The 12,368-nt window shown below is 28.7% G+C and overlaps 1 protein-coding gene across 1 annotated transcript; it reads right to left on the bottom strand.

The window, feature by feature from the left end:
* Positions 1–1,395: 1,395 nt before the first annotated feature.
* On the bottom strand, positions 1,396–8,276 carry LOC101501548 (ABC transporter C family member 8). Its single transcript, XM_004510298.4, has 12 exons — positions 8,120–8,276; positions 5,911–7,847; positions 5,487–5,807; positions 5,294–5,380; positions 4,369–4,956; positions 3,838–4,002; positions 3,452–3,746; positions 3,100–3,314; positions 2,500–2,805; positions 2,316–2,379; positions 1,768–2,007; positions 1,396–1,683 (listed from the first exon to the last, which is right to left on the bottom strand). Exons 1-12 carry the CDS (start codon positions 8,142–8,144, stop codon positions 1,553–1,555), a joined length of 4,374 nt encoding a protein of 1,457 aa, XP_004510355.1. The 5' UTR covers positions 8,145–8,276; the 3' UTR covers positions 1,396–1,552.
* Positions 8,277–12,368: the final 4,092 nt, after the last annotated feature.

Genomic DNA, 12,368 nt, shown 5'->3' with positions numbered 1-12,368 from the left:
TTCTAAAAAGGAATCTTAAATTATTGAATACAATTTTTATTTTTTTTTATTTTTAACAAACATGCCTTTAATCTTTGTCTGCATTTCAAATTCCATCCCAGTCATTGGATCACTTATTAGTAGTCGTGAGCTGTGACGCTGAAATGCACTCCTAATTCCGCACCGTGCATTTGAAGCATAATACGATTTAATATATACTACTATTGTAGCAATTTTGGAGATTTGTATTTTCTACCCTTTGACTTATTTATTTTTATCTATTTTTTTCTTTATATTTTTTTATATTTCGTTTTCTCTCTTATAATTCTTTTTTCATTCTAAACATCACACTATTTTATTTTATCACAAAATTTATTAGAATTCAAATCCCAATTTTAGACATGTTTTTGAATATATTATATTAAAAATATCAAAATTGATATAAATTTGAATTTGTATTTTATTAAAATTAATCTATTAATTTAAATAAAAAGAACATCGTAATAAAATAGAAGATTTAAAGTAGCACTGAGGCGTGAAATTAAACACTGTACAAAAACAAAAATAACTAAATATACAATTGAACAATATTTATTTAATAATAAAAAACGAGTTATATGAATAATTTAGTAATAATAATGAGAAAAAATGAGTTAGATGAATAACTTAAAATAAAAATTTGACTGTAAACCATCTCTTTTTGGATAGATAAAAAGTTAAGAAGAAGAAGAAGAAAGGAAGGATTGGGGGGTTGCTAAGGAGAAATGGGTTTCGGAAGTAACATTGTAAAATGAAAAATTAGATGAAAAAAAATGTCAAATTTGGAATCGGCCCTAACAGTGACATAATTAATTAATCAATGTTTAGTGTTTAGAGTTTAGGGACAGATATTATTTTTTTTATCTAATGTTTTTTTGGTATTAAAAAATCGATGATTTTGCTTATAAAAGTCTAAACATCCAGCGGATGATGAGTTTAACAGAATTAATTAGACTACTCCAATAATGTGAATCTGAATTTAAAAAATAAAATGAAATAATCTCAAATTGAAGGAATTTATGAAAAACATAAAATCCCAGTAAAATGTTTTTCCAACCAAGATTCAAATTGTAAAAATTAATCCTCGTAAACAATTTTCGCAAGTCCTAACTAAAAATTCATTAGAGGATAAATCTTTTTAAATTGAGTGAAAAACCTACTTAACCATATTTTTCCCAAACAACTTTTGTTTTTAAAATTAACTTCAAAACAAAAAATTACAAACTCACCAAATAAGTTATAAATATTTGGAGCTCAATTTGAAATCTACCTTTGGTATATAATTATCTTTTTTTCGTTGCATTGCATATAAGGTCCAAAAACTAAATTCTTTAAAATATTAGTATAAAATTAAAGTTTAAAATTCTGAGGTCAAAATTGAAACATCAAAGATCTATAATTGATAATCTAGTAATTATATATATATATAAATTGAAGCACATTATTTGACCAACTTTCATCTTGGCTCATAACTATTTGGATATGAATCTCCTTCAATTTATTTGATAAACTTTATTTTACATAAAGTAATTATTCATTGCTGCTGCATGCCAATCTTTGGGAAGGAATTCTTCCTGCAACTAGACCAATATTCAGCTACAAGCTTAGAGAATGAAGAGTTGGTGTCCATTAGTTTTGAAGGCTCATCATATTCCACCAATTTCCCTTTAATAATAACCAACCAAAAATCATTAGGCAACATATAGTGATAGAAAGCACAAGTAGAGGTAGAATAAGGGATTAACATACCATAAGATAGGACCATGACCATATCACTGTCTATTACAGTTGGAACTCTATGAGCCACAGTTATAACTGTGCATTCTGCAAATTCTTGTCTAATTACTCTTTGTAGAATGACATCTGTAGCAGAGTCAATGGATGCTGTAGCTTCATCTAGAACAAGAATTTTGTTTCTTTTTAGTAGAACTCTTCCAAGACAAAATAATTGGCGTTGTCCTAAGCTCCAATTTCCACCTTCATCACTTACTATAAAATTTATAAGAATTAGACTTACATAGCTTATTTTTTGGTTTAAAAATCATATAAGGACAATACATAGCTTCAACAACTATATAATTATTTTAGGGTCTGCTTGCGAGTTGAATTTTGGAGGAGAAATTTTGAAGGACTAAGTCTATATTTTAATATATATTTGATATTTTAGAAATATTAAAAGAACAACATATATCCAAATATAAACTTAACCTTAAAAAACCCTCCAAAAATCAACTTGCAAACACATCCTTAATGTCGTAAAAGAGGAAAGCTGCAAAAGATTGTTGCCAAAGACAAACCAGAAGAGTCTAAGAGACTTGGTAGCTTGTTGATTGTTTCCTTTAGCTGACATTTCTCTACAGCCTAAACATACAAATAAAATATTATGAAAAATGGTCTTTTAGAAAGGCTATTGTAAAATTCAATTACATTTAGCAGCTTCATCATATTTTTCTACCATGTAAAAGTAGTTAGTTCATTTACCTTCCATATTTCATCATCTGAGTAGAGGCCTAGAGGGTCTAGGTTTGTTCTAATGCTGCCCTTGAAAAGAGTTGGTTCTTGAGGGATTATGCTTAGCCTCATTCTCAAATCTTTCAACCCCATTGAACAAATGTTCATCCCATCAATAAGAATATCACCTCTTGAAGGCTCAACTAAGCGAAACAAAGCACTGATCAGTGTGCTTTTTCCACTTCCTGTCCTTCCAACAACTCCAACCCTACTCCCTTCTTTAAATGTACAAGTGATTCCTTTAAGGACTAATGGAGCATTCAGACGATATCTAATCTGAAACCAATGCAAAAAATAGCCATCAAAGCAGAATCAGTTAATAATAAAACGAGAATAAGAAAATAGAGGAGAAAAAGAAGCCTTTTTATAAGTATTAATCTATGTATTGAAGCCTTTTTGGCTTTGTCCATATGAGAATCAGTTTGTAATATTCAGTTTCTCCATATTTCAAGTTGATATCAGAACATATTCTAGATTCGTGATTGGTCTGTCTGCATCACCTTACAAGTCAGTTTTGTAGATACGAGTTAGACTCTTAAACCAAATTCTAAGACATGGATGCAATGTTACCTCCAAGCCTTGAAGATCAATCTTTCCCTTGGAAGGCCATGAAGATGGAGGTCGGTTGTTTTCTACAATGGCTGGAGGCTCAGCTGGTATGTGAATGAATTGTTTAATTCTTTCAACAGAGATAATATAGTTTGATAGGTTGGAAAACCATCTAGTCCAAAATATTTGAGCTCCTGTCAATGTAAAAGCATAAGAAAGGGACAGCCCCACAAGTCCTGCACATAAGAAAGTAGACATCATTATATAGAGTGATAGTAAGTTATATTTGCTTATAATTGAAACTATAAATAGTAGATTTTTTTTTGCTTATATTCAAAACCGGGAAGAGTATAATACTATATTATATTATTACCTGGGGATACATATCCCTGAGGAAGTAGAACAAGCAATAAAGCTGCAGTGATAACAGTCAAATTTTGAAGTGCTTCAATCCTTAAAACTAACCATTCCATAGCCACATTAGAATGAAAGAACAATGAAGCATCTGTGTCCACAAGTTTTAAGTAGTTTTTGAAAAATCTGTCTACCATGTTGAATGCTCTTACAGTAACCACTCCAAGTGATGTCTCAGCTGTAAAATTCATGACTGGAGCTTTCGTGGTACCGTTGATCCGTATTAGTTCCCTTGCAGTTGCTTGATAATATTGCTTTTTGGAAAGAAAATAAAGAAAGAAGTTCTTAATCTAACCATGGAATGAGAATGACAAATCAAGTAAAACTGAAAATTGGATAATAAACCTGAATGAATATTGATGCAACCATTGCAGGAACAGCAACAATGAGAACTTGCCATGTGACTGAAACTATTACACAAATTATAACCAGAACTTCAATAGCTATAGATGCTACAAAGGTGATGGAATAAGGAATATCAAAGTCCACGATACTCAAATCTGATGAAGCCTGCACATGAGATAAAATATTGGTCTAAATATGAAGGGTAGTCAAATAGTAATGAAGGAATAGAAAGAAAATGAGTAAACCATCAATTTAGTCTCAAAACTATCACTCTCTTTCCAATTTAGTCCATAAAGTATATAAAATAATAAGTAGTCACTAAAGTATATAAAATCCGTCAATCTAGTCCACACTATTAAGATATTTGAGACTAACATGATGAACTTTCATATATTTTAGAGACTAAATTGATGGATTTCATATACTTTAGGGCCTAAATTGGAGACGGAGTGATACTTCAAGGACTATTGATGGTTTATTCAAAATAAAATATATAGATTTTTTTTCCCATTTGGAATGAAGAAATCTTACTCTGGTTAAAATTCTCCCTACAGGAGTTGAATCAAAGAACAACATTGGAGCATTGAAAATAGCTGTATTGAAGCTTGAGAAGAAAGTAATAGAAGCTTTTAATCCAAGAATTGCAGTCAAGTAAGACCTTAGATATACAAAACCAGCACTAGCAAAAGCAATTAATGAATAAACTCCAATCAAAATGGCACTAGTTACTTTTGGAATTTCAATGGCTATAGCAAGCCAAAAAGTTGATGCAGTTTGCAAAGCCATAAAAACAGATTGTGCTAATAAGATGAAACACAACATGAATGACCCTTTGGAATAATTAATATAATCCCAAAATGGCTTCCATCCAACATTACCAATCACTTTTTCTTCCTCTTGTGTAAGTTGTGCTCCAAGTAGATCCTTGGTACTAGAAATCTCTCCCTCACTTTGATTTCTAGAAAAAACCTCATTTTCAGAACCTCTTTTATTTTCATCTTCTTGATTCAACTCATTAATTGCGTCTTTATGAGCACTCACAAGTAGTTCAAAGGCTGTTCCAGCTGTTAGGAGATTCTCATAACTACCTGATTGAATAACTTTTCCACCCTCCATTACCTGGAAGAATTTGAGTTCATCATGTTAATTATATTCAAATAATATATCGGAGATGTTCGGATATAGAACTTAATTAAGCGCTTATTCAATAAGTGTTTATCATTAAGAGCTTATGCATAAGTTATTTCGTCAATCAAAGAGGGAATGATGATAAACTCTACATAAGTTGAAAACAACTATAAGCTATTTGGAGGAGCTTATGAAAATTAGCTGAAAACAATTCATCGACATATCATAAGCTCTTCCAAACACTTATGACAATGTTTAAGTCATAAAATAAACTCGATTAAGTACTTCCAAGCGACCTCATAATATGAATCTAAATGAGACGCTTTACCAATATTATATCAACTTCTGAGAGAAACTCCACTTGATGAGTAACAAGAATGACTGTTTTCTCTCTTAAAGCAGTCATCACACATTCCTGTGATGTTGTAGATGAAGTTAGTTTGAAACACCAAAATGAAAACAATAGTTTTATTACAATTCATTTATTTATTAACATGATGATAAAAGTGATATTTGCTTACATTGAATAGTATTGCAGCTGTATGTGCATCAACTGCACTGAAAGGATCATCAAGGAGATAAATATCAGCATCATTATAGACTGCTCGAGCGAGTTGAATCCTTTGCTTTTGTCCTCCACTCATGTTAATCCCTCTCTGACCAATTTCTGTAAGATCACCATGGCTAAAATCATTAATATCCTTATCTAAGGCACAAGCTTTAATTGCTTTCTCATATCTTGTTTTGTCCATTGGCTTTCCAAAGAGTATATTATCTCGAACCGTTCCACTTTGTATCCAAGAAGATTGAGAAACATATGCAAGAGTTCCACCTACATTAACCTGTTCTCCAATACAGTAAAATTTAAAAGATACTAATGCAATGTTTATTCATATGAACTTTGCATGATAAAAATCTAAATATGTTCTATAAGTAGTAACTTACAGTTCCTGAAATTTTGGGAATCTCTCCAAGTATTGCATACAGAAGAGATGATTTTCCAGCTCCAACTGGTCCACAAACTGCAATTTTCTGTCTCCATTTGATTTCTAAATTCACATCTGTTAAAGTTGGAGACACAGATTCATGATCCCAAATGAAGTTGCCATCTTGAATTTCCAAAGCATTAACTAAACACTGCTTTAAGTTTCTTCCACTACCATCATTGTTTAGTTCTTCATCAAGCAAAAAGTTACTAAGACGATCAAAGGAAACCTTAACTTGAATCATAATGGATAGAGCCTCTGGAATCATTCTAACAGGTTCTCCCATGTTTCTCAATGTTGCAAGAACTGTGAAAATGGTTTCAGCATTCAATGGTGCACTCTTGGAAATAGCACATCCAAGGAAAACAACAGAAGATACAACGGTAGGAGACATCCAATAAAGAAATGATCCAAAAGCTTTCATGATCTGTGCTTTTGACAACCATATGAACTCTTTATCGCGTAAAGACTCGACTAAGCTCTTGAATTTTTCTTCCCATGATTGTAACTTAATGATCTTCATACTATTTAGAATCTCTGAAGTTGATCTAAGACGTTCGTCCTGCGCGATCATAAACTGTGACTGACAATTTTGTAGGATCCTTGCAAATGGTACATTGAGAAGTCCACATATAAGAAGAGGGACTAAACCAGGAAGAGCACCAATACCAACAATGCCGAAAAGAATAACAATGGACAGAACAAGTTGCAGTGCACTAGTCCATGTTATATGAAACCACCATGGAAATTCTCCCATTCTGTATGCATCAACTGCAATGTAATTAACAATCTCGCCGGCCGAGTGTCTTGTCCTTGCTGAACTTGAAAGCTTTAGCTGTTTTTTATAAACTGCCACCATTAGAGATGACCTCATTTTCATTCCTGACCTTCTTGAGTTAAAAAACCAATGTCTTTGGGAGAAAGACTCAACCAACTTTGTAAGAATCAAAAAACCAACTATGGAAAGACCTTCATTAAGATCTACCTCAGTTTTATTTGAGTAGTTAACAAAAGCATAGAGTATTAGAGGTGAAACCACAACAGCAATTGTTCTTAGTAATGCATAAAATGCTATTAATATGTTTTCTTTTAAGTAAGTTCTGACAATAGACCAAAGAACCAAGTTCTTTGTATTGTTCTTTGTCCTATCTCTTACAAGGGACTCCCATGCATGCACAAAGTTTTGATAACTCATGTCTGCTTTATCTTCAGAAACAAGGGAAGGGATATCTTCTAGAGCTAGTGACTTTGAGTAACCCAAACTTAGTAAAGAATTAACCCAAGAGAAAATCACTTTGTTGAGAAATGTAGCATGGCCTAATCCTATTTGTTTAGTTTCATTTTTTTGAGCTAAAAGTGGTTCAGACAAACATTCTTGGACACTATGAGTTCCTAAATAATCAAGATTTTTGAAGGCACAGAATAGAAGAAGAAAGTGTACAAGCCATATTGTGATATCAAAAGTTTCAATGGCATGATTTTTTAACAGAATTTCAATGTTGAGTGCTGAAACCAATACACAAGAAGATCCCCACCATATACTGTTTAATATTCTAATCCATTTGACTCTTTGAACAAGCAAAGAAATAGCAAAAGAAATCCAAATGAATCCTATGATAATGCTACTCCAATGCTCAAAGTTATCACTTTTGACTATGAGATTCCACAAGCCAATACTGAAAAGTGCAATGCCAATAACACCACAACATATTGAAACAATAAGGAAAATCCAGTTTTTTCTTTGGCTTTCATTTGTAGAACTTTTTCTGATTAAAGTGATAAGCAAAGATGTGTAGTAGACACAAAGAAAGAGTATATTGATAGTGTCTATTAAGCTTCTTTGTGAACATAAGGAATTGAAATCAAAATTCTTCAGACAAATCCATGATATTTCACCTGCACATAATCCATTAAAGAGAAACAACGAATCAATGTTCCAAGGTTGAATAATCAAAGCCAACTAACAGTATGAAAATAAATGAACAAGAAATTTCTACTTTATATATATGAAATAATTAAGAACTCATTATAGTTGTGACATACATATATCAAACGGTGCATAAAAAAACAAGAAACTATTATATATTATAGTTGGAAGAAGATAATGTTTTCTTGCATAACTCACACACTACAAAATAATGAAAAATAAATAAAATAAACAAAGTTACCTATTATGTTCCCAAAGTAAGCCATTTTTTGGAGCTTGAGTTGAATAGTTTGTGCTCCTCAACTCAGCACAACAAACTTTGAGCAGTACTGATTATAACCAAAAGTTGTGAACCACATGCCCTTCATATAATTGAAGGGACCATACCCTGCAACTTATAAGTGCATATGCAAGATCAATTTCACGTGTCATATTAAAAATGTGAAATTACTTTTAATGACGTGACATTGTTGATTTCTTTAGTTTTGGTCCAAATCAACAATATCACGTCATCAAATGTAAGTCTGCGTCACTCCTGAAAATAATCTATAAAAATAAGCTTCAAACTAAATTATAGAGAAAAATCTCAAAATTTGTGAAATTGAGAGACTAAGGATTTATTTGATTGTGTTTTACTTTTTAATTTTTAAAAACTATTTTATAAATAAAATTTAGAAAACTGTTTTTAAAAAGAAAATTAAAAAAAAAAAAGTTTATTTGACAATTCCAATTTTTAAAACGGTTTTTGATTAGAGAGTTAGAAAAACTAAAAATAAAAAGTAAAACACAATTTATCTGTTTTATTTTTTTAATTTTAAAAAGTATAATATTAAAAATAGTTTTACAAAACAGTTTTTAAAAACAAGTAATCTAAATAATTTTTAAATTTTAAAATATTAAAATAGAATTTTTTGAATGTGAAAGTTTTGGATTTAAAAATTGAGAAACTTAAACATGTTTCAGATGAAAAAAGAATACTACAGTACATTTAAGTCTTCTTTATGGACAAATGTTAGTGGCTTAGTTGGAATTGTAAGATATATAGATCAAACTTGAACCTTCATAATACTCCTTTAGCGTCTCAACTTATATCACTCGACTACACATTCATCAAATGTAACTTTTGTAAAGTCTATTTGTAGGACCAATGTTTAAGAAGTTGAATTCCAAACCCGAACAATTGATAATAATGATAGAATGGTAATAATGTGTTTGAATTCTTGTAAAGCCATAGAATGATAATAATGATAGAATGGTAATAATGTGTTTGACCCAATAATGATTCAAACAAAAGAAAATGTCAAAAAAGATAGAAAATCAAATTTGATTAATTGGTCCAAAAATTTAACCAGATCCAAATTTTTTATAGACTAATACATTTATTATTTAAGATAGAGTTAAAGTAATAAAAATTGATGTATTTTATTAAAATTTAAGATCAAATTCATCAACGTCCTTTTATATATATAAGACGAAATGTAAGTAGTGATAATCATGGGGTGCATGATGGGTAAGGTGGAAGAATTTTGTGGGTAAAGTACGCAATATCATATGAATTCATGATGCATAACAAATGAAGCCAAGCAAATCTGACTCAACGATGAAAAAGATGTATAAGGCATCTAACAAGGGATGATAAAATAAAAACCAAAATAGTAGTTGGACGACAAAGATACTATTCCACCATTTGATTGGATTTTTACGAATATTGAGAATCTTCTTTTATTTTATTTTTTGCTCTAATATGTTTTGTCTGTTAGTTGTTTCATGATTGTTAATTTGTTTTATAAATCTATTTGAACACCTTAATTTTTATATACACTTTTTTTTTTTATCTTTCTACAAATAAACTCACATCATCCAATTTATTAGTACAAAATGGTAACGTGCGAACGAATATGACAAAATTTAAATGTCTACATTAGTTATGTCTCTAGATATATAATGTTCAAGACATCAAAATCATTTATATTTATAATGAATTAAAATTACTCTATCATATGAATTGAACGAATATTATAATAAAATGTAAAAATAAAAAAGTCATGCATGAAAATGGAAAAATGAGTGCAAGAAGATGGAATAATTCATATAAAAATCACTTATTTAGATAAAAATAGAAAGAAAAAATAACTTAAAAAATAATTGTCGTGTTATAGAAGAAAAATGCAAATTTTATTGATAGTATTTTCATTAAAAAAAAAAAAGAAAAAGTCTTGGTAGTGACTGCGACTACAAACTCATGTATTTTCAATCTTTTAAGTTGGTATTACACTTATATTATTTTTAACTTTTACAGCGTAAATATATTTTAAAAAGTTATTAAAAAGTGAGCACATCTCTACGTTTTAGCAAACATTTATTATTAAAAATAATCGTTACCTGTTTTATGAAACAACAAAATTATAAAATTTTCAAAAGTTATTAAAAAGTGACAGCACATCTCTACCTTTTAGCAAACATTTATTTAATTTGTAGAATTGATCTTCTTATTTTTAAATTAAACAATTTTATTTTTTTTTCTTCTGATTTTTAAAGTCTAATGTAACATATAATACCTTAATGTTGAATGACTAATATTTATAAATTTGTAATAAAAATATTTTAAAAATTTAATTTTAACTTTTAAAATTATTTATTTTTATAATTTAATTAGTAACATACAAATAATTAATGCATTTAGATGATTCTACATCACAAGATTGTGTGTCATGTTATTTAAAATATATTAAATCACTATTTTTTTAATTAAAAAATCTAAAAAAACAACAAATATTGTTCGATTATAAAATAAAAATATCAATTTAATAAATAAAAATAAGGGAACCACAACTATAATTTAACCGATTTTGTTTGTATTAATTTTTTTGTAAAGTAGAATTTTGAAAATTTAAAACAACCATCTTTCATGAACTATATTTTATTTATAATGGTGAAAATAGATAAAATTAAATTATTAAAATAATATATTTTGTAGACTATTACCTCTAAATATTTTCAAACATGGATAGCTCACAAGTGCCATGTCACTCTAGATTTGTCGTTTCTTAGTAGTAACGAGGGTAGTCAGATCCACAACCTACAACTTATATGACTTATATGATTTATCGTTTCTTTTTTTTTTTTTTAATATACTCATGTATAATTTTTGGGATAAGATCTAGCTTCATTTTTCACTGTCTCCTTTTTTGTTTTTTCTATTATTTGAAAATATAAATATAATAATATGATAAAAGCAACATATATATTTGAGATATAGGAGAAAAGAGAAAAAAATTGAATTATTTTTCTGGGTTTCTCTTCTTCTCAATTATTTAAAAATGATGATTTAGGGATTTTTTTATTCGAAAACACCTCTCTACATCATTTTTTTTGTTCTATTTTTTTTTAATCTAAATAACTAATTTTCACATAAATCTATTTTTATTTGTGTTTTTATGTTATCTCTCTGGTTAAGTGCGACGTTTGGTTTTCTCATCTCGTTATGATGTTCATATTATTTAGATCGATAGATTTGTCTTAAGGACTTCAACGTCCTCAAAATTATAGATCCAGATGCGTAGATATTTAGTTCACTTTAATTTTGTCAAATTTATAGATATTTTTCCATTTTATTCTATTAACTTGTGAGTTTGTTTGCATGTTCATCCTTCTTGATTTTTGATGAATTTGTATGTGTATTGTTCTTAATTTATATAATCTCTTAATTTAAATGAATGAATATTATTTTTAGTCAAAAACTAAATATAATATTGTGATGTTTAATAAATCTAAATATTTTTTATATACTCCAAAAAACTTCAAAACTAATGAATCCTAACTCATAATTTTTTACAGCTTCTATAATTTTATGATTAATGAATTTTATGCAGTGATGATAAAATATCAAAACAACATATTATTACATATTATCTACTTTAATATAGAAAACTATTCAAATTTTGTTGTCGGTCAATGAAATCTAGAAAATTATTTACTTTAATTTAATATAAAGTTATATCTTAAATGAATGAAACTATAATTAACCAAATTTAGGATATTCTATATTCATCCCTAAATATAAGTCCATTTTAATCAAATCATAAAAATTAAGAAAATAGATATTCTAGTTTTAAAATAAATTTATCAACAATGTATATTGATATTTAAAAAAAAATACTTGATTGTATTATTTCACTTAGTTTATGTTTATCTTTCGTCCCATAATAATTAGTTATTTGATCATTTCACATAAAAATATATAAATAAAAGAAAGATAATACTAGTTATATCAAGTTATCCTTGTTAGAGATTGGTGTACTATCAATGTCATATATGCATAGGAAAATATATTATATTGAAAATGATGCAACTATATGATATTACAAATATAGAGTATTTTTATAAAATAAGTTGAATACAATCTAATAGATACTTTAACTAAATCAGGGGTGCTAATAGCAGCACCCATATAGAGTATACAATGTTGTAAAATTGGGCCTCAAAACTTA

This window comes from Cicer arietinum, chromosome 7 (assembly GCF_000331145.2).
Source record: "Cicer arietinum cultivar CDC Frontier isolate Library 1 chromosome 7, Cicar.CDCFrontier_v2.0, whole genome shotgun sequence".
NCBI lineage: Eukaryota > Viridiplantae > Streptophyta > Magnoliopsida > Fabales > Fabaceae > Cicer > Cicer arietinum.
This window is presented reverse-complemented; position numbering and strand designations above follow the sequence as displayed.

Bases quoted from the DNA above. Each gene is read 5' to 3' on its own strand.
- LOC101501548 (XM_004510298.4), bottom strand. From the start codon at position 8,144: ATGGCTTACTTTGGGAACATAATAG. The intron at 3,747-3,837 runs GTTTATTATCCA...CTTTCCAAAAAG, and splicing joins TTGCATCAATATTCATTCAG to CAATATTATCAAGCAACTGC. The intron at 1,684-1,767 runs GTATGTTAATCC...TTATTATTAAAG, and splicing joins GGTCATGGTCCTATCTTATG to GGAAATTGGTGGAATATGAT.